The sequence below is a fragment of the Numenius arquata genome, chromosome 1 (genome assembly GCF_964106895.1).
Source record: "Numenius arquata chromosome 1, bNumArq3.hap1.1, whole genome shotgun sequence".
In the NCBI taxonomy this organism is placed as follows: domain Eukaryota; kingdom Metazoa; phylum Chordata; class Aves; order Charadriiformes; family Scolopacidae; genus Numenius; species Numenius arquata.
This window is the reverse complement of record NC_133576.1, coordinates 23,064,781-23,091,668: the sequence shown is the minus strand read 5'-3', so window position 1 is coordinate 23,091,668 and position 26,888 is coordinate 23,064,781. Positions and strand designations below refer to the sequence as shown.

General features: G+C 36.9%; 2 protein-coding genes across 2 annotated transcripts in view; one reads left to right on the top strand and one right to left on the bottom strand.

Annotated features, from left to right (window-relative positions):
- ARL13B (ARF like GTPase 13B) overlaps positions 1 to 26,888 on the bottom strand; it is a 54,373-nt gene that overhangs the window by 26,381 nt on the left and 1,104 nt on the right. Inside the window, exons 2-4 of the mRNA XM_074144252.1 lie at positions 22,610 to 22,784; positions 20,837 to 20,907; positions 17,345 to 17,594 (exon numbers count right to left, since the gene is read on the bottom strand). Coding sequence (XP_074000353.1) covers positions 17,345 to 17,594; positions 20,837 to 20,907; positions 22,610 to 22,668 — 380 coding nt within the window. The 5' untranslated portion in view covers positions 22,669 to 22,784. The remainder of the gene's footprint in view (positions 1 to 17,344; positions 17,595 to 20,836; positions 20,908 to 22,609; positions 22,785 to 26,888) is intronic.
- Positions 6,614 to 7,492, top strand: STX19 (syntaxin 19). Its single transcript, XM_074156666.1, has one exon. The coding sequence runs from the start codon at positions 6,614 to 6,616 to the stop codon at positions 7,490 to 7,492; it is 879 nt and encodes a 292-aa protein (XP_074012767.1).

Genomic DNA, 26,888 nt, shown 5'->3' with positions numbered 1-26,888 from the left:
CCACACAGTCATAACAAAGGTCCTAAAGCTCCAAGGAACAATCTCAAATTTGCTACTGATTCACTGTGCATCCTTGAACCAAGTACTTCATAAAATAGCAAAAAACTCCATGTTTTTCTAATTGGAACGTAAGGGAAGTACTGACAGTTGCAAAGATTTCAAAAGCATAAAAGCTTGTAGTATGGATGATTCACAAACTGCTGTATTCTCCCACTCCACTAACGCTAAAGTCTATACCTTGTATTATTCTCTTCTCTTCTTTCTCAGGATTCTTTCCTGTATCATGCAACACCACACAATCAACAGAAGACGGCCACACCTACCTACAACATGATTGTGTTACAGATTTCTGGCCAAACACCCAAGCATATCTGAATTATTTTAAGTTAACTATAGACTATTTTCCCTCTCTACATCTCCCTTGGAGGGCATACTCCAGCAGCACCATTTGGTTACACTTTTCCAGCAACTTTGGACTCTGTCTTACCCATCTTATGAACTCCTTGAATACTCAAGACCAGTTTTATTCCATTTGAATCTCATGTTTTTACTCAGTATCAACATTTCTCCACCTCCCAGGATCTATTTCACGCTAATGAGAGCGACTCCCAAGCCACCTTGCTTCAAAAGCACCATTTCTATGCTCCTGCAGATTGGTCATTCTGGTTTCACTGGGTAGCCATAATGGCAGTTAGGGTGGGTAACGTTGTCTCAAGGGGACAAGCAACCAGTTTATATCTCCTCAACGATTCTGGCATTGCCTACCAACAATGTGCTACAGATTATTTCCCAGAGACACAGGCTGACAAATACAAATAGGCTTTGCATGATAGTATTTTTTTAATATTAAGATACCTGTTAGCACTTAGGTTCCCTGTGCCGAAAATGCTACTGATTTTGCACTATCATATCGTATATACTCTGATACAATTTAGCTACCTTCTACATATAATGGCATCTATTTTTAGTCTCAGAACCAGGGCAAGTTCTCTGCCTTTGGTAGTTTCCTGTTCAACCACTCCCATACTTCCCACAAACAGAAACTTGAACTTAGAACTATTTATAAATATGTTTTTCCAAGGACTTATCATCTTAAGACAGAGATGCTTTAAGAGGATATTTTCATCCAACCACCTTGCTGTGTGATAATCCTTGGTTTAAGCGTGTTTGTTTACAAGGTATTTAAGTTAAAGGAAACTTCTTAAACAAAGGAGAAAATAAACGTAACCTGTAGCAAGATTCCTTACTTTAGTTACTTAAGACATATCTTTGGGTAATAGGGCAAGATTCCAAAACACCATTAAACAAGTTCCTTCTTTTCTTGTAAGAATATGAGAGAGCACAGCCTTTGGAGAAAACTGAAATTTCAACTCAAACGCCTAGTTTTCCCCACAGACTACTACAAGTATCTTAAACTGTAGGCACTTAAATTGTACGTCTCACTAATTTGTTGTGGCTAAATTTCAGACACTTAAAGCAGTAATCAAATTCCAAACCAGAGTATGATTCCTAACACTACTCAGAGCCATTGTGCTCAAAAATAACAGTTATACAGGTTTGTTGGCACCATACAACAGAGATATAATGCAACTTCACTGCAGCCTGGAAATGGATTACAAAAACAATAATAAAAAACTATAAGATTACTTGTAACTTGAAATTCCTTTGGGACTTGTTGCCTGAAAGTATCCTCTACCCAGTGCCCTTAATTGACTCATAACTCAGGAACAGGAAAACAAACTGACCCTTATTTTTGTTGCAATCATAAAGAAAAAGTAAACAGTAGCTATTTCAGCAGAGGTGAAGAAAGGAGTATGATGCAGAACACAGGTCGTACATCTCAAATAGCTCTTAAAGACTGAATTCTGTCCCTTGCTTGTCTGCAAGTCCTCTTCTCCTGGTGGACCACAGTATGTTAAAATGAATGTAAGAAGGCATGCAAATTGCATCAAAGATCAAGTAAAAACAGCCTTTTGTGTCAGGCATTTTAATGAAGGTCCTAAATAACCAAGAAACAGTGAACAAAACTACGGAAATTTAAATAAACAGGAGGTTTTGGTAAGTCGGGGCATGGGGAGGAAATATAACAATTCATCAAAGCCAAAAAAGAAGCCATTAAATGTAATTACAACCAGTAACGAGAGTTCTGTATGATCAACTTACCTGCTTCACATACCCATTTATGCCTTTTAACTTAATGCAGCCCAAATCTCATTTTTTGGATGGAGGCTCCCTGTTTACTGGGTCTACTGATAAATTAGACAAGTGGAAGAATATTCTATATGGCTGCCTTGCAATTAAGCAGAGGGACCTTTCAACTTGCCTTTTTTTTTTTTCCCCTTAAAAAATGGAGAAGACAATATAAAAATTTTCATTTCCATCAAATTAATTATCTTTGAATTTAGGACTTATATTATCATCATGACACATTAATAATGGTGGTCCAGTCATCAGGATCTACTATTCCCCTAGTCAGTGTGCTGATGTCATTGTCATTGTAAAGACTTTCCCAGCCACATGTCATCAGTTTGACTGGAGAGATTCATGACCCCGATAAGCAACACAATAAAGTTATCAGCAGGCAAAGACTCTTGCATTACCCTTAAAATGTATATGGCAAGGATGTGAAAATTGTGTTTCTGAAGCTGTCTACTATATATAACTATGTATAAAGATGCCAACCAGAATCACCAGTGGATCTGCATGACTAAAACACCGCCAGGGGCGGGGAGGGAAGCCTTTCTAGAATATAAGGTATGCCAGAGTGACCAAACTGAAATGCTGCATGGGCATTCCTACTTTTTTTCCCCAAATATGGGTATGAAAGGACATCATTAATCCTTAAACTCCAAGCACAACTTAGGTACGGGGCAAAACTGGGCCTGATTCTTTCTCCTTTCCCTTCCTTACCCCTGCCACCTCCTCCTCAAATCCATCCTATAGCCCTGTCTGTTCTTTGGCTGTATTTTCAATCTTACATCGCTTCAAAGTGTGAACAGAGAAGGCACAGTGCCACATCAGTCTGACTAAGTTATTGCATATTATTAGAGACATTATTAGACATATTATTAGAGCAACTCCATTTCTACAGTCTATTTTTTATTAAAGACCAGCTAGCAGCTTGTGAATCTGACTCCAAACATATGGTTTCAACATCAGTAACAATTTAGATAAAAGATACAGCAGCATTTATGACCAAGGAATGGCCAGAAACATGGGCAAACCTTACCGATGCTCTTCAGATCTATATGTGTAAAAGCATTTAGGACCATTTCTAAAAATAGTCAATAATTTGAAGCTACATTTTAACAGGCTAATGCTTTCCCATCTACTGATTTACTTCGCCTTTACTGCAGTTAGTCTCTTAACTGTTTTAACCCAAATTTTCCAACCTTTGATGAAGAAAAAGTCTGATGAGGATGTGCTAGGCTGTGCTACTTTATTGCTTCACTATCATCTTTTAACATCTTTTTTTGAAACTAGGGGACACACTAAGTCACTGGCATGCTCTCAGTCCACATATTCCCTTTACTGAACTCTAAAAGAATAGGCATATTATCCCTCTATTGACAAAAACTTCAAGGAAATAGATCTTTCATCTCAATCAAAAGAACAACAGGACTTGCCCCTGTACACGTACACAAACACGTAGGACAACAAGGACTCGGTATATGAACTAAGCTTCTTGTGGAACACTCAAGAAGCCAAGCCAACAATTTCCAAGGTTATCTTTGTCATGAAGGCTTCCTTATTTATTTGAAACCAGCATGCACTTCTGTTGCCAGTATAATCGACCACATTTATTGGCAAACACTTTCAGTGGCAAGTTTTAAAAGCAAGCCTAATAGGATACAAGATAGAAAACTGGGGTTCATTTGCTTACATTCCACTCTTTAGCGAGACTGATCTTTAAACAAGGAAATAAATATTCTGTTAACAACCATCTAAAGCATTTTCTGCTTACTTCTTTGCAAGTTTGATATTTGAGAATATTTTCAGATTTGCAATTCTATTGCAAACCCCCTCCCCTCACCCAAGGAATACAGCTATTTCAAGACCAATGCACACAAAACATTGAAAAGTAGATGTCAATCGTTAATGGATACACAAATTGAAGATAAAGCCCAGTACAGTTCTTATGCTCCTGTGTTTAACTTACTTTCAAACCACAGGAGATTAATCATATGAAGAATTCATAACTGCCCTTTTGAGAAATTGCACTGTGTTCTGAAGGAATAACTGGATTACTGCATGCATGTTTTAGAGCTTTTCAGTAATTACTTGCATTCTCTTAGATACAAGAAAGTCTTGCCACCTCACATCATGAGCATTAATGGTGCTCTTAGAACTTGCTTTTAATCACAGGCTTGTCAAGCCACGCTAAATTAACATGGGTCAACAGATGTGTTAGGCTATACTAAGACAGATTTTCAGGTCACTTCTCTGAAGCCCTGTTTAGCACTCCTGGTTCCGTTCACATGCCCCAGACTGAACTTTCCCTGCAGCAGTGTCAGTGGTGCCAAGCAGCTCTGAAACGTTCCTAAAGAATGTTATCTTGAAGAAATCGCCTGACTTCTGCTGTGGGGAGATACACAGCAAGTTAGGCAATGAAGAGGAATTACTGTAACAAAATTAATACATGTTGCATTTTCCCCATGCCAAAGTAACGTTTTCCAACAAATTACTTGCAAACTTGCCTGATCACAAGTCTCAGTACGTTACTGTAACTTCTAATGACTGACAGGCTTTTTGGATTCTCTTGATGTGAATCAACAAACACTAAATTCAGATATTAAGGCATTAAGGGGAAAAATAAAAAGCGCTAAGGGAAATCCACAGTAGGGTAGAATATCAACATTCTTTCTCACGACTGATCTCTGTAGCATTTCAGGTTTCGTTGTTCAGCTAATCCTCCTGCAGACCGATAGATTTAAATCTGTGGAAGACATGTTTACACAGTTCAACTCCATGACTTACATTATGCAAAAAATCTATTTAGGGACTTTAAATATGCATAGGGAGCAGAGATAGCAAAGTAGTATCATTTGAAGCTGTTCAAATGTAACAAAATCTTCTGCATATTGACAGGTTACTGGATTGATCCTTTGCAGTTGTTACCAATGCATCCTTTTGGATACTATAGATAAATACTGTGCTAACTTCCAAAAAAAAAAAAAAAAAAAAAAAATTAAATCTTTAGAATTGGGGTTTAAGAAGAAATGCACCTCTAAAACACTACTATTTCAGAAGACTGCCCTGAAACCTCTGAAAACAGCCAAAAGATACTACTGTACTGTTTAACATTTATGCTTGAACAGCTCTTTGAAAGACACACGTTTGACTTAACTAGAAAACCCGAAGTAAAAATCCCATAATCTTCCAGTCCTGAAAATTCTGCTTTTTACTGACATTTTCCATTCTTGATCATAGTTCAAGGAAAACATTCATTTAGAGTTTAAGGATAATACTTTCTTCCCTATAATTAAAAATAGTTGAACTTAGATATTTTCTAAAACATACAGAATAGAAACTTTCTCTACATTATATCCCCAGTAAAACTTGCACAACAGCTAGGGTAGAAAACAGAACTAAATCCGCTTTCTATTAAATAAGAAACAGTACTGAATCGTATCACACTATGGTTCGCAAAGGACATTTGCACAAATTTTATGAAGACTGCAAATGACAATGTAATAATACAGTAATCCAAAAAAGTCTTAGAAAATCTTCAAGCTGCAATATTAATGATATGGATCCACCACTATGAAAACTCAGACATTAAAAAAAAATAAATATGTTTTTTCATGCTAAATTATTAGAGTTCTGTTGTTTTGTTTTACTGTAGAGTTAACTGCTTCAGTTACTATCAGTTTAACTCCCCAGGGCAATGGAAAGCAAGGAAAATGAAGAAAGGTTTTTCAGTGTGGCTAAAGTAAAAGCCTAAAGTAACTTATTCATGCCAGAACTCTGATTCATGAGATAGTCTGTCTCATTCTCAAAAGCTGAAGTGTGTGTTTCCTACTAAGAATCCAGAAATGGAACAGGAGGTTCACTTCTATTTCCAAAAAGATTTAAAAGTTGATTAGTTTGCATCAAATAAGGAATTACCATAAAATAAGAATTTAAGTAACTCCTTTCTTCCTCCCCAAGAGTGCTCTCCACATGCCATATTCCTCATTGTTCTAAGTTCTGGACTGTACACCACAAATCTACCACAAAAATGGGCTTGGGCTACAAATCACTGTATGTGGAAAGAAACGCTATAGTGAAGAAGCTGAGGGAAGACGGTTAACTGTACCCATCTAAAGATAAATTAAAAACTTAAGGTTAAGATTAAGTCTTACATAAACTGGATTAAATGGTGGAGTGCACTGACACACCACCTATCTTGTACATTTGTTCAGAATACCTACCACTTCCAATTCATTGCTACCTTTACTTCTGTACAGAGGGAAGTAGCTCTGATTTCCAAAACAACTTTTCATGTATACATATAACTGCTAACATTGATTGTTGTTACACTTTGATTACAGTGAGACAAGATATTGGAGTTACCTGTGTTGCAAAAGGGGGGAAAAAAAACCCTGAAAAAAAGACCCTGAACATAAAAACCATGAGAGACCGCCTCCAAGAGCTTAAACTGAGAGCTAAGGAAGTACAGATAGCTGGAGAAAACAATGGTGCAACTGTACAAGAGGAGGAGCAGGAGGAGTTTGAACAGCAGGCCATTATTTATGAAAAAGAGCCCATAACTGAAAGGCACTTGCATGAAATCCAGAAGCTTCAGAATGAAATTAATAATTTGGTGGAGGAAGTTCATAAATTCAGTCAACAACAAAAAAGCCTACTATCTTCAATGAGAAGATTCAGCGTTCTGAAAAAGGAATCTAACATAGCAAGAGAAATAAAAATCCAAGCAGAGCACGTAAGAAAATGTTTGGATGAACTGTCAAAAACCGTGAAAAAAGCTGAAAATGAACATGGGCCATCATGTGCCACAGTAAGAATTCTAGCTTCCCAGCATGCCTTCTTATCCTACCGTTACCTAAATGCTATGCTCTCATACAACGACGCTATAAATGCTAAGCAGGAGAAATGCAGAAGATTTATTGTCCGTCAGCTTGAAGTAGCTGGTAAAGAGGTATCTGAGGAAGAAGTCAATGACATGCTCCAACAAGGGAAATGGGAGATTTTCAATGAAAATCTACTCACTGAAGTCAAAATTACCAAAGCTCAGCTTTCGGAGATTGAACAGAGACACAAAGAACTAGTCAATCTGGAGAACCAGATCAAAGATTTACAGGAACTTTTTATCCAGATATCAGTTCTGGTGGAGGAGCAAGGGGAGATGATCAACAACATTGAAATCTGTATGAACAACACTCAAGAATACACTCAAGTATCCAAAGAAAAATTTGGGCTTGCAGTCAAGTATCGAAAAAGAAACCCTTGCAAAGCAATATGCTGTTGGTGTTGTTCATGCTGCAAATGACAACAGAAATAAACTATTTGAAATACCAATGGTTCCTAGTTATCAAACTGATCCTGTAGAGCAGTGTCAGGAGCCGTCAATTGCCTCATTTTTCTTCCCATTTCCCCTTCTACAGAGCTCTCAGGAAAAACTGCATCTGTTTTTCCAAACAGAAGAATGCAAAAGAATTTTATAGTTTTCACAGAAACACATGAACTAGTGGAAAGGATCAAAGGACACAAGTGACACTTTTTTGTACTTCGACTCTAACACAATGTGCCAACAAACTATCTGCGGTTTTGGGACGCACTGAAAATATTGTTCATCTCAAAGACAAGATTCATAAGAATGGTTTAGTTACCTTTTATAAAATAATAATTAGTATTTTTAATTGCCTTGTGGTTTTTAGCACTCATATTTACTTGGTTCAAATTCCAAGGTTTTTTTTCCCAGGAATCTGAAATTCTACAAGAAGAATCTACACATAAAGCAGACACCATTAGTTCCAGAATGTGATGCCTAAACCAAACAAGAAGTCAGAAAACAGTTCTCAGGAGTGTTTCAATACTACCTCTATAGGAAAAGTTATTTACAAGCTTGCTTACTGACTTAACACCATGAAATAATGCTCATGTTATATTAGGGCAGCGTGCACTGTCTTATGGAATCCAAAACAGACATTGGATTATTTATTTTAATAACACCACACTGTATTTCTTACAGATAGGCGTTGAGCTGATATTTTCTGAAGACATTAAATATTGCTAATAGCAGAAGACCACATCGCCATACCTACAGAGACATGTGTCAGCAGCCTGCTGAGAAGCCAAGCATTAATAAACTGACATAGAGATATTTACATTATTCAACTACTTAGGCAGACCCCTACCAGGTAAGGATAGGGGAATATGATACTTTATTACACAGTGGTAAGACAGGTTCTTACTGCTGCCTAGCCTATCTAAATATGCAGCTCTCTCTGCAGTCTCACCTTCACTAGTACAAAAATGAAGGAAAAAAATATAACAAAAAAAAAAGAACTCCATGCTTATAAACATAATCTAGAACCAGAGAATGGTTTAGGTTGGAAGGAACTTCTGGGACCAGACCAACCTCTTGCTCAAATCAATACAGGAAATTCCCTGGTTGCAGATCTTGTCCACCCCTTCTCATCCTACCACCACGCCTCTGAGAGGAGCCTTTTTCTGTTATCCTCACACCTTACTAGTAGGCAGCAGGAAGATCTCTTTGTAGTTTCTTCATCTTAAATCCAAATAAACGCAACTCTCTGACTCTCCTCATACGTTACACACTCCAATACTGGAGCAGCATGGACTCACTACCGTATAATCAACATTTGTCTTCACAGTCTTCTTGTAGTGGGAAGTCCAGAACCGGACACGGTATAGGACATGCATTTATTTATACCTCTACAGGAGCGGCCAGAAGAACTAGTTGAGGGTTTCCAGAACTCTAAATGGCTCCATTAAATTCTGCTAATTGTAGAAGCCTAGGATGCTCACGTAGGTTTGCAAGGAAGATGCCTGAAGTAGTAAATATGAATACTTCCCCTGAGTACCTAAAGCAGAGCAGCTAGCCATTGACTCAATCTGTCCCTGAAGATAACTTAGACATTCTTCATGAAACAGCTGAATTAGCACAACAGGAAGTATAACACCACTTTATTTTGCAGCAGCAATTATTTCTGCAGTGAAGAGAAGGTTGCAGACGCAGGGTGCTTTTGCTTGCCATAGCCCCAATGGTTGGTTTCTGCCCTGTACCGAACCCCTTTTGGAACTGAATGAGAAATAGTGCTCTAATGGAACTTAACAGAAAATAAAAATGCAACTAAGATTAGAAAGTTATTTCCAAAGGAAAAGAAAAAAACCCAAAACTAAACACTTCAGATTTCTGAACTACTTTATGCTGTGGAAAGACACAATCAATACCACTATATCTGGATACAGTCAGAGAAGTCGGAGCAAATTGCACTGCAATTCTGCAAGACATTAAGTGAGCTAGATATCTTTGATTTTTTTTCCACTAGATGCAATTAGTCTACTATCGAAACGGACTACCAAATTACTTTCACATTGTGTTATTTATAAATAGTTGGATACCTTTCATCCAAGCTTAAAATTGCTACTGAAATTAACTGTTATCAGAGTACAATCAGAGGTCTGAACCTTAAAGTGAAAAAGATTGTATACACAGCAGCAACAAAAAATGAAATTAGATAACAACACCACTGATAATATTCTATTAAGTAATCTCCCTTAACTGTTACATATATGGAAGCTACTTTTACATTCTAAGGGCAGAGTAGAAACTAGCCAACAAGCAATACAGAGAAAAAAGTTGCTATGGCCAACATGCTCTTTCATATATATATATATGTGTGTGTGTGTGTGTGTTTGTGTGTGTATGTATATAAAAGTATAATACACACAGAAATATGCACAACACAGAAACACCACCCTATCTTCTGTTCCTGTTCTTACTTTTAGGAAAAAAACAAAGGTAAATAACAGATAGACCTTTCCTCCTCTTCTGGGCCCTTAAAACAAAAGGTATTCAGTCTGTGAAGGATTATTGCAGCCAGCATTGACAGAAGACAAAACAAAAACACAACAAACACCAGCTGTTTACAAAGCATCCCCCATGCAGGAGTGTTCACACAAGCATCCTTATCTGAGAGAGAAATGTGTTCCCCCGCTAGCCCTTCCTTTTCGCACAACATATATGTTTCTTTGAAGTTAACATGGTCTCGTTAAACAGCAGCTGTACTTTAAACCCTGGAAGAAAACTCGAGTTTCACTAATGCTCAGGAAGACAACTGCCTAGCCATACACAAGTAAATAATTCAGATAGTTTTCAACTGTATATTGGCTAGAAAAGGGCATAGCAGAAACATAAATAACATGCTGCAGAAGAACTGAGGAGAGAAAACCAGAAAGACTTGTGGAAAGCTTTTTCTTAATATGAGGTGCTATTAAATGAAAGTAATTAGTATTAACTACAAGTTACTTTGACATCGTGAGAATATGATATTGAACATTCAAAATGATTAACATAGAAATTTTGTGGCAATCATTAAAATAACTTTCCAGTGTTTTAAGTTACATAGTTATGCAGAAGAGCAAACAAATTAAAGCAGAACTGCTAGTGTTCTAATAACAAATATGAAATAATATTAGCTATAATCCCTCATCACCAAAATAAAGGCAGAAAGTAGCTTTCTACTAAACAATATATATAAATACCTGCCCAGCAATCTCTCTGGTATAAAAATATAAGCCATAGCACACAGACTTGTATTTCCTCTTGTATGTGTTTCATGTCAAAGTAAAAAACAAACAAACAAACAAAAAACTCCCAAAAATTCCAAAATAACACCAAACAAAAACAGTACTTGGCTACATAATATGAAATCTAACTGTTCCTGCTTGATAAAAGGAAGGAAAAAAAAAAAAATTAGAAGGGAATTTAAACTTGCATAGAATTGACCCATGAACGTTAAAACTGCAAGAACTCTTACTTTCTACAGCTCAGTTTCCCCAAACATAACAAACTGATTAACTACTTAAGCTCTTGAATGTTAAACAAGGCCTACATGAGCAAAGCATACATAAATTAAGTAGAATTTAAGTACATAATTAAGTAGAATTAAGTAGAACAATAAAAAAAAATGCCAAATATAAAGTTTAACGTCTTCAAGTGATTTGTACTAAAAGTCAATAATAGCCAATAGCATCAGCACTTTAGGAAAACTGTCTTAAAATGATATGGTGATACCTCCATGGGCAGTGATAGGTAAGATGCCACTTCAATTTGAAACAAGTGTCAAGCTGAACAGTATCAGAACTCTTATATCCCCATACTACTGTAATATAGCATCTTGTACTAATCCTATGCCCACATTGAACAATTCAGCCTGTTCTCTTTCCAGGTTATTTGGCCTCCACTTCTCCCTAAATAGTGCTAAGGCTCGCTATCCATTCCTTTATCAGGGAGGATAAGGAGCAAGAGTTGTCTTCCCCTTTACTTTTCTTCTCTCATCAGTGTCCCTTCTTACCCCCAGCAAAAAGCAGTTGCCACATCCATAGGCATACTATGGAATTAGGGTATACCATAATACAATAGATTGGGATGGAAGGAAAGATGCCAAAAGGAAGAGTGGACAAGTGACTCCAACTCTACTTTGCTCCGTAACGAAGACTGCACCTCAAACTTTAGTAATGGATCTTGTTCTCCATTTTGAAATAAGACCTATCTACTCCTAATAATTCGCACCACTATCTTGCTAGCACTACTTACAGTATAAAGTTGATTACAAACATAAGATATCTAAGAAGACATGCAGTGACGTAAATTGATATTAATTCCCAATGCTTTTCAGAAAGGACTGTTTTTTGTTTTGGCAGATATAAAACAAAATAGGAAAAAATATTCTGGAAAAGGTTCTATTATTCAAAGAAATAATGGAAATAGCATATTTACTGGGAAAAGACAGTATTTAAAAAAACCCAGATTTTTAACTTTAAGGAAAAAAGTTACTTTTTCCAGAATAAAACACATACATTTTGAAAAATAACCTGCTCTTCTACCGCAAGGATTTTAAAGTATTTGTTGTGGAGATAATTTTCCTTTTACTTCATGAAAGAACTGAGGGCCTCATTTGCACACATCCTTATACCCTATGATTAAAACACTGTACACATCACAGTCCTAGCTGGACAACATAGCCAAAATTGTTCTCCCACCTCTCCTCCCCACCTTCTTCCAAATACACACATTAACCTAGTTCTCACCTGGGTGATAAATTATAACTACACTGTCTTTGGGGACAGTACCAGAAAGTAAGCTCTGGCCCTTGGATAAAGTGGTGTGGACTGGCACCCATATACACTCTTTGGAGTGAAGAGCTTTTGGAGATCCCCTTCTGGAGAGGACTGGTCACATCCACACTACAGCACCTGATCCCAATCTCTTGTTGGGCTGCGCGCGACATCCCTCTGGCCTTAGGACTTACATATATAAAATTATTTTATTTTTAATTCAGCAAGTCCAAAATCATGATCAGTGCAATGTATCTCATGAAAGAATTGTTCATTCTGATATCATACGCTTAAAGTTTTAGGATATAGCATGAGGGCACGTAGTGTGTAAGACCTGTTGATGCAGCGTTAGAGTAGGATCAGCAGGAGCTGAAGCTGGTGTGGTCTACATTCTAACTATCTGACCAAACTACACTGTTACACAGACATGTCCTCTCAGGAAGAGGGAGGACATGAAACTGTTTCCAAGAAGAAATAAGTGACCCAGCAACCACACACACAGTATGGCTCATTGTGGTGACAGAACACAAGGAACAAAAAAAATAGGGTGGGGGGGAGAGAGGAGGGAGTGAATGACTAAATATCTCAATGTAGACAAACGACATAATTAGTGCTGTTCAAAATGGAACAAAAAAATTGTTAATTTTGTCTACTTTTATTAATCACTGTGCGTCAAAGACTCCCAAGCCTTTCCTGGTAAGCATTAAGTGTATCACTGTTGAAGTTTGTTCTTATTCTTGGGTGGGTTTTTTTACGTCAGGTTTTTTTGTGCTTGGTGGGGTTTTTGATTTTTGTGTTTCTTTGTGAGTTTTGTGTTTGTGAGTTTGGGGTCTTTTTTGGTTGTTTTTTTCAACTCCAACTGCATAGTGGAGCAGTGGACAAGCCAGCATCACGTAACAGCAAACAACTGGAGAATACTTCTATTTAAATGTTACTCAAACACATTATTTTTTCAGAGGAAGAAACATACCGTTATCTAAATTAGGATATGTTATTTTCTTTTTCACATCTTTAAAGATAAAAAGGAGATATATTTAGATAAAGGAAGTTCATGACTCAGCATATATTTTACCCATTACATCACAACAAGATTTGCTTACCTGAGTAAAAAAAGGTTTTTTCGCCCCACTACTTTTTTTTAGACCACTTTTGCAAGGACAATTAGCTCCCTACAATAACCGTACCACTGATCTATATCAAATTCACATGGGTAGAAGAGAGACCAAAACTAGTTTTAATTTATTCACTTTACCTATTCTCAAAGGCAACAGACAGCTGAGTACTTCGCTTGTTGCGCCACAACCAGACACAGCGTGAGTTTACCCAGCCAGAGAAGAAATGCTGAACAGAGGAAGGGAAGAGAAGGAGAGAGAGAGAGTAAAACTTTAGGAACTAGTGAGAGAGGTCAGAGTATGAAAGAAAAGGTGAGCATATTAGGGAATGTGTTTATTCATTAGTACAGTTATACAAATTGTATTTTATTTCCTCTTGGAATTATTATCAAACAATTTTCTAAAAGCATTATACTACGGCACTCTTCTTAATCCAAACCCTTATGTTCTGGACACAAGAAACTCTACAAGTAAAACAGGATTAAAGTTCTAGTAAGTGTTAATTTACCTAACAAGCAATAAAATTTCTGTTTCAAGTTTTTCTTTTATATATGCTGAGGTACTCCATTGTATAAAGGCAGATTAAGAAGAGAACTCTGACAGATCAGAATTCTTGTCCAGATGCATGTTCCTGCCTCCTTACCATTGCTAACACTCTAGTATTGCTCGTTTCCAACTTTTATTAACTAATAACAAAAATATTACAAAGGACAGCCAACAAATATGAAATTGATAACCTAACTGGAATGTTCCCTTACAAATACACAAATTTAATTGTCTGATGAGCAATGGTTTATTTCAAAGGTCCATCTTTTTCCCCAGTCCAAACAACAAAATTAGCTTTGTCCAGATAAATGATAGCCCATAAATGAAAAGGTAATTCTGCCTTTTAGATTATTAACTACCAGAAGTACACACACACAAACACACACACACACACACACACACACAAAGGAATTTAAAAAAAAAAAAAGGAAAAAAGGAAAAAAAAAAGACATAATGAGCAGGTTATTTCAAAGACAAGCAGATGCTAGGTACACACAGTGATACATCTGAAACGGCATATACAGCAACTTCTGCTGCTGCCTTCAAAATCCAGAATGAACTTACATCTTACAGCATACTTACATATACTGCATTGTACAAGATACTACATATATAGCACAAATTAGGGTAAATAACATTAGACTAAAATTCAGTGCTGACTATTGAAATTTTGGTACGTTGGTTCAATCTATGCTTAAAAAGAAAAATGTTTATACTGGATATTCATGTTAATTGTTTCATTCTGATCAAGTCGCCAATAACTCTTTCATCATTCTTCAGCACACGCACAATTTGAAGTTATGGCTCACTCCTTTTCATTCCTTTAGAGTTTAGGCTCTTTTATTAGTTTTTTAGATGGTAACTAGTACTTATTAAAACATTAATGAATTAGTGTTTTGTATTTAAGCATACAAATAACACAGCAGAGAAATCTGTGCACCTACAGACAGCAGAGAATAAGCAAATTACACCTGTTTTTCTCCTTGTTTATTTCATGTGCTGGAGGAAAGCAGTAGTCCAGACCAGAGACACATTTGTGGAGCATGGAAATCACAGAGAAGAAGTCTCTCTCTTCTGGCATGAAATTATAACAATATTCTATGAAAAGAGACATAGATTGTGCTCTGCACTGCAAGAGCATGGGGGAGAAGGGAATTACTTAAAATAAACTTCAACTTTCCTAGATTTAATGCTCAGAGGTCAGTGGATTGTTTTCAATAAATATTGGCCTCACACATACATGCACAGACTAAAATGTACTAATTAGAAACTTCACAAGACATTAGAGAACTTATTGCTATGTGGATACCAAATATCTCATTATTAAAAAAAAACCAAAAAAAACCACCAGAAGCTGAACATTCTTAGAAGAAGGAAATATTAAAAAAAGGCTAACTTTCATCACAAATTTGGAAATCTGCTGTTTCCTTTATTTTGCTCTTGATACATTTTCATTATTCAGTTTTAGGGATTTAAGGGAAAAAAAATTATGCCACGGAACTCTTGCTTGGCAAGTACGAGTGATGGGGGTTTGCATCTCCAATCAAAGGCATCTTCAGGGAAAGGAAGGTGCATGGGATCAGTTCAGTTTAATCTCATTTGTTAAGCACTCTATTTCCATACCACAAACACTAGTGCTTACTGACCAACCCCTCCTACTTCACAACATAAGAAATACTTCAAATACTGGAACAAGTTTTAGGGTTTATGTGATTTGAACATGCCAGTAGCAGCATAGCTATGCCATGAACTGAGACGCCAAACAGAAAGCAAAGACAATACAGGAAAGAATTTGTAACTCAAGATGCAGGCTCATAGAGGGGGGGTAAAACACAGAACTACTGGGCCCTTCCACAGAACTGGGACACCGCAAGAGGAAATTCTGTTCAAAGGCTTGAGGCTCAATCAACTAGACAGCAATAACATCAACAAACTTAGTTTAGTCACCATTAGACTCACTCAATACACTCTACCTTCTGATTAGCTACTAACACAGATCAAAAAGCAGGATCAAGTCCCAGGAAAGTGAGTGGGCTTTCTGCAGGTACAGCCAAATAAACTCCATTATGGGATCAGGGCATAGAGATTTCTATGGAGAAAAACCCTAAAACTGTATTCATTTAGAAACACTGCAGTTGTCAACTGTCACAGTTGCATTTTCAGAACAGATTTGAGTTAAACTAGCTGCATTAAGTTGGTTTTATTGCCTTCCCTGTACTAATAACATTCAGCCAGCAATGGAAGTTAAAATCCATTTCTCAACATATACACTATTAGTTTGCTGCACTACACTCCACTTGATCAAAACAGATTAGCCAGTTTCCCCCTCAAACCACCAGGTCATTACTACTTCTTAAAAGAGGCCTCTCCTCTTAGCTTTACAGATCCTTTATATCACAGGAATGTTGTGCAATTACTGCATTATGGAGGTCTTATGCACACCAGACAAGGTTATTGTCCTGATAAACCATTTTTAACTTTCATAGTCTATTTTGTAACTTCAAAAGGGTATTTGTCCTCAAAGATCTCTTGTGCAGCTGAATTTAAAAAAATATGTTATTTCTAGTATTTTAAAAAACCTAGTTTTGAAGATGAAAAGTTTGTGAGTCTATCCGTTCTGTGAAAGAATGTCTCTAGACTTTTTGAAAGTTTAACTTTTTTTTTCATTAAAACACATGCACTGAAACAAAAGCACATGCCAAAAACTATTAAAGCAAGCCTTCTTTAATGAGATTTTGCTGATCGTGTATCAGCAGCACCATCATGTGTTAAGTGAACAAGATATTTATTGCTGATTACTGGTATTGTAGAATATAATGAACCATTTACAATGTAAGTAATTTATATAGGTCTAAATAGTAACAATAATTTTACACCATGTTGCCATGCCAAACTTGCAAAGCCTTTAACCTATCATACCATTTCAAGTATCATTAGAATTTTTAAGAGTAAAAAGAAAAAACCCAGCTTATTATTTTTCCACTGCTAATGAAAGGTGAAGGGAAGGGAAAGGGAAGGGAAATAAATATCCCTGAGAAGGACTAAACGCAGGTGCAGTGAAAGGATTCAGTATATCACCATGTACTCAAGAGGGAAAGAAGGAAAGAATTAAAAAAAAAAAGAAAATAAGTAAGAAAGAAAGAATAGCCTTTGTTCACTAGTATGATACTAAGATCAGCATAAATAAATACTTCAGAAATACTGTAATTGTAATTACAGAAATAGTGCAATTGTAATATTTCTTAGTGCTAAAGTTATAGTAGCATTATCGTACTTTATGTTTATACCATACATGAGTACTTCTTTAGAAGGTATACTGAAGGTCAAAATTTACAAAATTACAGATTATTAGGAAAACATTTATTAACATTACTTACACTAGTACAGGTTTTCCTGATATCTTAGGGCTGTTTAAAACTTCTATCATGGCTTGCTTTGTTTCTTCCATTCTTGCAATGTCACTGGAATCCACAACAAATATTACACCATAGGACTCAGCATAGTAATTTCTCCAGATATTTCGAATTCGTTTTCCACCTCCTAAATCAAAGATGGTGACTTCAAAGCGTCCCTGTTTAAGGTCAATCTTGGAAAACCCAACTGTTGGAGCCACATCTTCAGGAGACTCTGTCAGAGTTCAAAGAAAGCCTTCAGTAAAAAGCGTCTTTAGTTATTTAAGGAGGATTTTACATTGTGATTTGTGAAGCAAAATTCATATATTAACAGGGAGGGTTTACTCCATGTTGTAAGTGACACCAAATTTCTAACCACATATTTTCTACAAATTACCCTTTCCTCAGGTAATTTCAAATTAGCATACTAGTCTCTCAATCAGTTACTTTACGTTAATTCAGATAGGAGCACCAAGTGGGAATGAAAAAAAAAAAGTAAAAAATGCAAATTTAAATATTTAACAGTTAAATTGCAGTGGTGTTCAGCGTACTGCAGTTTTTACTTTCCCCCTCACCACCACTTCTCCCATCTGAACAGTTATACAACATTTGTATGGTGTTAATCCAAGTTTGAGAAGGAAAACAAACAAAACAGTTAATGTATTAAGACCTGAGAAGCCTTCTGCTCTGCCAAATTTATTCTTTATCCCTCACGGTTGCCAAAACAGCTTTGAAAGTTCAAACCAAGGGCTGAGATGAAGTGACTGAAACCATGTTCTTCTGAGATGTAAACTACTTGATTCCCTTTATTCAATATCAGATTTTGGCCTTTGTTTGTTTTTATTTTCTATCTTTTAGTTTGCCATGCAATATGCCACAAAACTACATATATATATTTAATACTGTTGCTTGCTGTCTTCCTTTCTGAAGGGCAAAGACAGCCTGTACTTGCCTCACGCCAGTAAGCTGTCTCTACAGGGGTGAGTTCATTGGGTCTCTTCAGCTGTTTTATGTAGCTTGGTAGCACAAGGCAGAAGAAATAGATGTGAAATTCAGCTTGTTGAGAGAAAGAAATCAAGGCATGGTCAAAAGCAATGATCTCTGAAGAACAGTGCAGAAGCTAAATCACCACCAGCTTTCTGCTACCATGTTCCTTTTTTTGAGAGAATCCTTTACACACAGCCGAGATGGGGATTCAGAACAGACCCTTGGCCAGAACAGCGTAAGCCAAGACTCCAGCAAAAGAGGGTCCGGGACTACCATTTATGAAAAACTACAGCTTCAAAACTCAGCAGACTTTATTTTGAAGATGGTTTTTCACTGTGAGCTGTAAGTATACGCTCTTGCAAGACATACCAATGGGAACATGAGAGCTGGTTAAAAATGAAAGTTATTGATGGTGCTGAATGTAAGGGGATATTGCTGAAACATCTGCTCCTATTTTACGGTGAGGTCTCCAATAATAAACCACCTTCAACGTAAAACAGGGTCTGACATAAGCTGCAGATTCATTTTGGCAAATATGACTTTGATGACCATGCTGATTTGCCCAAGTTTAAGAGTTCTCAGAACTGAAATATATTTGGTTTCAGCTAAAACCCAGCAATCATAATTGAAGTCTCCTCCTGTAAGCTGTATGACTGGTGCATGGCCAAAAATACTGCTTTTATCAACCCTGAAGACTAACTGAAGGTTATAATCTCTGCAAGCCCTGTTAAGGAAAAAAAGTGCTCTCTAAGGCAAGCGCTATTCAAGCTCTGGGAAACAGTCACAAAAGTCAGAACTATCTTTTACTAGAGTTTCCCTTTTGAAATCTGTCACATTTAGTCGATAAAGGCATTGAAGTTGATTTTGAAACAGAACGGAAGGCTAAATAATGAAGCACCCATGATCTCAAGGCAAAGATTCCAGAATATAAATGAGTAACTATTCATTAACTTTATTCACAGCTTAGCAAGTCTGTGAACTTACATAACATGCGTAAATAGAAAAATCAAGGTGGAGTCTCCAAGTCTGCCAAAATGCTACTGAGTATACTCTTGTTATTACACAAGATGAAAGTTATTTAGAAAGACAATCCCACAAGGGGAAAAAGAAAAAGAAACACAAAAAAACAAACACATTGAATTTTTATTTTCATAAGCACAAGTTTTAACTCAAATTATACCCTGCTTGCACATGTCATTGGATGGTGCAAAGTACTCTCCAAAATCAAGTGATCTCTTACTGACACAAGTGCCTAGAAAATTGCTAGTGCTTTTCTAGTGATAAATAATTACATAAAATACGTATCACTAGAACCATCCTTTATGTTATATACATACACATGCAATTTCCTTCTTTTCAACCTTTCCCTCCTCCATTTACAACCCTGATTTTAATATAAAGCTTAATAAGTAAACTTAAGTAATATATACGTTACTGGATGGTCACCTGAAAGCAACTTCAGCATGTGCACACACCCAAAAAAAAAAAAAAAAAGTCCATTGATTTCTCTAAAGTATACCAAGATGTGAAACACATCATTAACCAGAATATTTTGTATCATTGCCTTAACTCAAAGTAATAATGAATTATAATGTGGTCTACAGCCGGCAAGAATTTTTGCCCTACACGTTCTTTCACTTAAAGCAACTGATGGAGACAGACAGCTTGCTTGTACTTACAACGTCCCTTCAGCCATTTATTGAACAACTGAAAAAAACCTTCCTCTAGTCCACAAATATGCTATGATGCTCATGAATTTTAAACAAACAGATTTTGTTGCAATTTAGCATTTTGCACAGTTAACAATACAGTGGTCAACATAAGCACCAGGGTATTCCAAACATTTGCTCTTAGCGTTTCCAAGATAATTAAACACCTCTATGGACTAATTTTTTCTGTCTCAGTGGACTAATGCTGCATGGTGCAATGTCTGAAGAGGCAGTTCTCTCCATACTATCTACCTTCTATATCTAGATAGACTACCTAGATAGTATCTACCATACTATCTACTATCTACCTCTATACCATACTACTACCTTTGAAAAACGTGTAGCAGAACAGTAGCAACTTTGTTGAACTAACACTGATTTAGTCTACTTTAGCTCAACGTGATGTTAAGTGCAGTGGCCAATGAGCAAGCACAAAGCTTGCTCTGCTACTTCTTCTCAACATAAAGTACCTGACTGGGAGCATCTACTTTTTAAGTCACCCCAGCATGACTTGCTGGATATCAAAAATCAGGATCTTTACGTTTCAATGGTAAGATGTCTTAATTTTCCACTCATCTGCAGGTCTTCGTACAATAGGGCTTGTGACATTGTCATTTGGCAACCACGCTTTGGCAATCACCAAAATTTTCTTTCAACAATATGGGAGGGGGAGATAAATTAAGAGATGAAGCAATATTTTTAGGTTAAAGTGATGGAAAACTAGTAATCATACTACCTCTTGCAATGTTCCATTTAGATGATAAACAAGTTAATTGCTTACCTCCTTGAATTCCTCGGACTGTAGCAGTTTTACCAGCGTTATCGAGACCCACCATTATTAGTGTCACCTTCCTCCATAAGGAGAAAAAAAAAAAATCAGATCTTTTTTCCTCTAACAAGACATCACTTATTTTATTAAGTTTTTTTTTTTTATACATGCATAGCAAATCTACCACAGAGTAGTAGAAAGAACAGGTATCAAAATACCAAGTAGCATTGTTACAACTGTGTATCTGACGTTCAATATGTCAAACGTTCTGTGGTTCTGTCTAATCAGATTAAGGTATGAAATGAAAAGTCTAATATTGTGCTGTAAGTTTCATGAGACGATAATTTTGCTTTCAACTGGTATTTGCCTGCTGAAATTTAATTTCATGGTACTGTAAATTTTATCCTTTTTTTGATGTGGTCATGGTCTCTAACAATTTCTGTAATTTCATTTCCGTTCCCCTGTATTTTTACTGTCTCTCTGCCTCAAAGTTGTGCCTATACTAGAAATTTATTATTATTATACTAGAAATTTACACAACACCTGTGTAGACAACCTCAGATGCTGCAAATAAGTGGCACAGGTACTCATCATACCTTTGTTTCAAGCAGAAGCAATCTAGACTGCAAATGTGCAAACCAGTGGTGTTGAGTATGTACAACATATTAGCAAATTGGCATACACGTTAGAATTTATCCTAGGACAGGATTTTAAGCAAAGCAATAGGAAAAACATATCTATATGTATATCTCAATTGTTCTTCCTATTCACAAAGACTCAGAGGAATCAAAGGAATTTGCTCAATTTTATGTTCCTTTAAGTGAAGGAATACTAACAACATTGTCATTTCCAGTCTTAAAACTAGAATAGCATCATATATGAAGTAAAATTTATGCAAATTCTTTCGGAAGAGCCAAAAAGTTCTGAGAAAAGAACCTAAAAATGAACAGTAGGATCACAGTAAATTATACTTTAAAAGTAAGCTAAAACCAAAACAGTCACAAACATTTATAAACTCACAATCATCTATAATTGTAGCGTCAGAAAGCTATTCAATTTAGTTTTTTGAATAGTAGCACCTTTTGTAAAACATAAACTATGTAGCACTGAATAAAAGAACAAATCCTTCTGCACGACCATGAGGTATAAATAAGTGTGGTGTACCCTTTATTTCCCTTCCCCATAGTTTGCAAATAGTTTGAAACAACCTATGTACTATCTGTGCATCTCTGCTAACTGGAGGGGAAAGGACACAGGACGTCAAATTAAAAGTAACAGAAAAACAAGAACAGTACAATTCCATAAACAAGAATGGATTGCCAGGCTACCCCCAAAATGCAGTATTAAGATACTTAAATAATAGTAAGAAACACTAGGGCTACAGTCTACTGTTGACAACAAAGTGTTTTAACACATTACACTTCAGAATATCAAAATGCAGAAACTAAATCAATAAGACAAAAAACAAATAAACTTCACATAAACATTCTAGGATCACCCCATAATGCTCAACTTGAAGAAACAGTATGCAAAGGAAAATATATTTAACTTTATACTTTCCTGAAGTCAGAAACAAAGCACCTGAATCAGAGATGATTAACATTTCATTTTTAAGTTTAGAAGATGTATTGATTCTCTCTTGGAGAAAAAAAAAAGAGATTTTGTCTCAGAATTAAAAAATATGAAACAATGTTATATAATAAATAAAGTAAAACACAGGTGAGAGGCATGAAATACAGTTTGGGAAGGTCAGCACAGAAAAGTAAAATACTTTCACATGTTTACCTGATAGGTTCCTGCCACCGTTTTAACCAGCTGCAGCAATTGGCCATTAGACTGAACATCCCTCTTCACTAGCCATCCAGAGCCACGAAAGCTACTGAAGTGATGTGGACAGGCCAGAATAACCCAAGAAGAGGAGGAGAGAAACTGCAGAGGCCCCGATGTTGTCTTGTCACTGCTAGCAAGGGAAAAAAATCAGAAATGCAGTTAGCCCCTATGTATAACCAAGGCAAGTCATTTCCCTAGCAGCAGCCTGTTTATTCAGAGTGTGTCATATTCAGTCAGCCCCATGACAATCTCATTATGTTTTTCACTTCTCCATCCTCTCACACTTCATTTGCCCCCATTTTACATACCTGGGCAGCAACAACACAGTACTCGTACAAAATAATAATGCAATACCACTGCATATAAGGAAACCTGCAAGTTAGAGCAGTAAGACACATCAAGCTATGAAATTCTGGTGCTTGCCTCGCTAACATATCCTAAAGCTCCGCTGATTGACAGAAAATAAGGACCAATTTCAAGCCTGAGTAAGGCTTGTAAGAACACAACAGGATAAAACGTTAAAAGCAAACAAAGGATGTCCTACCCGTTAAGTATATTCATTTAACTGTCAATTTCTTTCACACAAAAGGAAACTGGGTTTGCTACTGAATACTTTGAGGAACTGGCAGCTTATTATCTAGTAATTGTCACTAAATTAAGTCGGAGTATCAAGTACTTCCATCATTTTACAATCCCACTTCCTACTCTTTAAGCAGGAGAAAGAAACAGAGAAACTCTTTCTGATGCTGCTCTGTGGAACAAAAAACAAAGAACAACTGTGTGATCATGTGCGTGTTTACTTCTTTGCATGCACACTCAGCTATGAAACAGTAAAGTTTACACAAACCATGCAGTCAATGCACAAAGATGCAAAAGCTTTAAAACTCCCCGAGTTATCCAGCTACAATAATCCTCCTGTGAACAACAGCAGTTGTCCAGGTAAAGCCCTTTCACCAGCCAGCCTTGGGCAATTTTACTTCACAGGTTCAATTCCACAACCTCCCCAGCAGGATGACGTATATACAGTCTGGCTGCTATTTTTTTTTTTTTCACATCACCCTGCGTGGTGCTGTGCATTTTGAATTTTTGGCTAAAACACTGCTGATAACACGCAAATATTTTGGCTATTGCTGGGCAGTGCTTGCACAGCATACAGGCTTTCTCTCTTTCCCACTCTGCCCTACCCGCCTCTCCCCTCAGGCTGGGGGGGGCAAGAGCTTGGGAGGGGACACAGCCAGGACAGCTGGCCCCAGCTAACAGGAGGAATATTCCATACCACATGATCTCGTGCTCAGCAAAAAATAGCTCAGGGAAAAGAGGAGAAAGGGGGAATATTCATGGTTATTGTGTTTGTCTTCCCAAGCAGCCATTAAGTGTATTGAGGCCCTGCTTTCCAGAAAGTGGCTGAACGTCTGCCCACTGATGGGAAGTAGTGATTGAATTCCTTTTTGCTCTGTTAGAGCATGCAGCATTTGCTTTCCCCATTAAACTGCCATTACCTCTATCCACAAGTTGTCATCTTCTATCTTTTCCCCATCCAGCAAGTCACTGGGTACATCTTTGGTGTGTTGACCCTGGCCAACAGCTACAGTCCTTCTCAGTGCCCAACAAGGGGCTCAAGATAATGACAGCTTTGATCTGAGCATGTTATAGTTGTTAACTGACAGGCACCTGTGCTGGTCACTGAGCTTGATTACTGCATATTAAAGTCAAGCACTTGTTAGTGGCTAGGAAAGGAAGTATGAGTCTCTTCTCCCTTGGGAAAAGGCAAAACCATTTGTGGGATTACCTTTGTTCAAGGTCCCAGGTGCACATGGTGGCTAATGTGGAGGGATGAGGAAATCCAGTGTGTATCTCAAGGAGATTTAAACTCTCCAACAAACCACTTCCCCTGCCCTGAGAGACCTCTTCAAGTCATCAACTGTTCTTATTTGGGGAAGGGGCATGGGAGTTGGGGGGGGCTATGGAACAGGGGAATAATATCCGTGCATATGTCATGGGATGGTGGTTAATGACATACCAATCTCTCTTCCAGAGATTATCACAACTCTTGCAGAAGGAATGTGCACTATCACCTCAGCTCATAGGCTCATATCACCTTAGCTCCCATTCTGATCAGCAGCTTAAGCTAAAAAAACCCCATCTGGATTCATACCAGAGTAGCTGAGATGTAGACAGACATTTCGTGCTGTTACCTTGCCTCCATGAGCAGATTAACTGAGAGTAGTGACATTTTGAATTACCACAGCAAGTTTCCTTAAACTTGTTTCTCAAAATTCCTTTTAAAAAACAAAAACAAACAAACAAAAAACAAACAAACAAAAAGCTGTAAAGAAATAGAATTCCTTTTACAATTTAAATTATACGTAACCTCAAACTATGGAATTTCAAATGATGCAGAAAATTGAATAATTAAAAATAACTTTCCAAAGTCATCATCTTCCCAATCGAGACCAATGAAAGTGAAAAAAAAATAATAATTGAGGGACTATCCCTAACAGACATATTTTTCCCTAGTAAGCTATGATGGTTTAGAAAATTTATACAGGTAAGAACTGAGAACAACTCCTGATCTTATGAAGCTACTGTATTCAAGGATGCCTTTGTGTGGATCTGCCATCATTCAATGTCAAAAACAGGTCAGATTTCTTCCAGAACAGAGGCAACAGATACTCTTTAAATATTTATATGCCGTTATAAAAAAAAAGCACCTGAGAATAGCCCCTGCACAGGAGGGCGTAGCGTGTGAAGAAGAGAGAAGTTCCTAAAAAGGAGAGCAAGATGATTACAACTATTACAAGTATTAAAATCTGGCTCTGAAGAATCCAAAAAACCTCAAAAAACCCCACACACAGTGGAATACGGTGCTTCAACCCCCAAGCATGTACCAACAAAGCTAACTTTGAGAACATAGTTACACAGATTTCAGTTCTGCTGAAAAGCAAAGTGTAACAATTCAATGAACAACGCACTGACAAAAGCGTAACATTTTCGGTGCCTGAGCATCATCAAAGAACAATACCCATCCCATATTACATAGATTGTCTAGCTTTGCAAATTGTCACAAGATTGCTCTAAAGCACAAATATGGCCCATAGCATTCAAATGGGATTCATGAGACGACAAAAACTTGTTAAAGAGTGAAGAGCAGAGGACGACTACGTCATAGCAAAGGAATCTTCGTTAAATATGAAAACCCAAAAGAGGGTGGGCAGGAGGTGACAAATAAGATAAAAAGTGTCCAAAACATGCCACTATAGAAAGAAAGGGCATTCAACACTGTTGAGAAAATTGTGGTAGGGAGGCAAATCACATTGTATTATACTATTTTGGAAAGACTGCATTTCTTGAACTAGCAATAGACAAGGAAATTGATCTCTGAAATATGCATGGAACATACTACACGTATTTTATATGTTGCATCAACAACACTCAGAAGTTGCTGCAGATATTATATCCATCATCTTGAACTCTTTATGCTTGTTAAGATGAAGCAAAAGCAACATGTCCACAATCTCAGAAATACATAAAACTGCGTAGTTAAGCTAGTATACCATTTAACTAGCAGGTCAGCACAAATGTAAAGGACTAAGAATGTCAAAGATCACATTTTTAGGCAAGAGAACAGAAAAAGTATACTACAGAGACTAAGAAATACATGACAGACAACTGCATTAACTCCTTACACTCTAGATTCAGATGAAGAGCTACTTAGCAGCCTGTATGTTATGTGATCCAAAGTACTGGGTACCAGCAAGTCCAACATCCAAAGTCATCTCATGAATAAAAGTTTATCTATTTCCATATCAAAGTATAAAGCAAACAGTTTTTACACATTTCAATATCAGTGTTTACATTAAATGTTCTGCCTTTGGTAGAAGCTTTTATGGTAGAGAACTTTTTTCAGTCATAACAAGCTCTCACTTTCCTTAAATGTAATTAAACAAACCATTTAAAGCTGATTCTCCTTACAAAGTTCAATTATTTAACTTCCTACTGTGATGTTCCTTGTTTGAATTTTCATTATAAGAACACAGTATTTTAGTTGTATTGCATTATCTTTATCAGGGAGTGTTGCAATAGGATGATGAGTAATGGTTTTAAACTGAAAGAGGGTAGATTTACATCAGAAATTAGGAGGAAATTTTTCCTTATAAGGGTGGTGAGGCACTGGAACAGGTTGCCCAGAGAAGATGTGGATGCCCCATCCCTGGAAGTGTTAAGACCAGGCTGG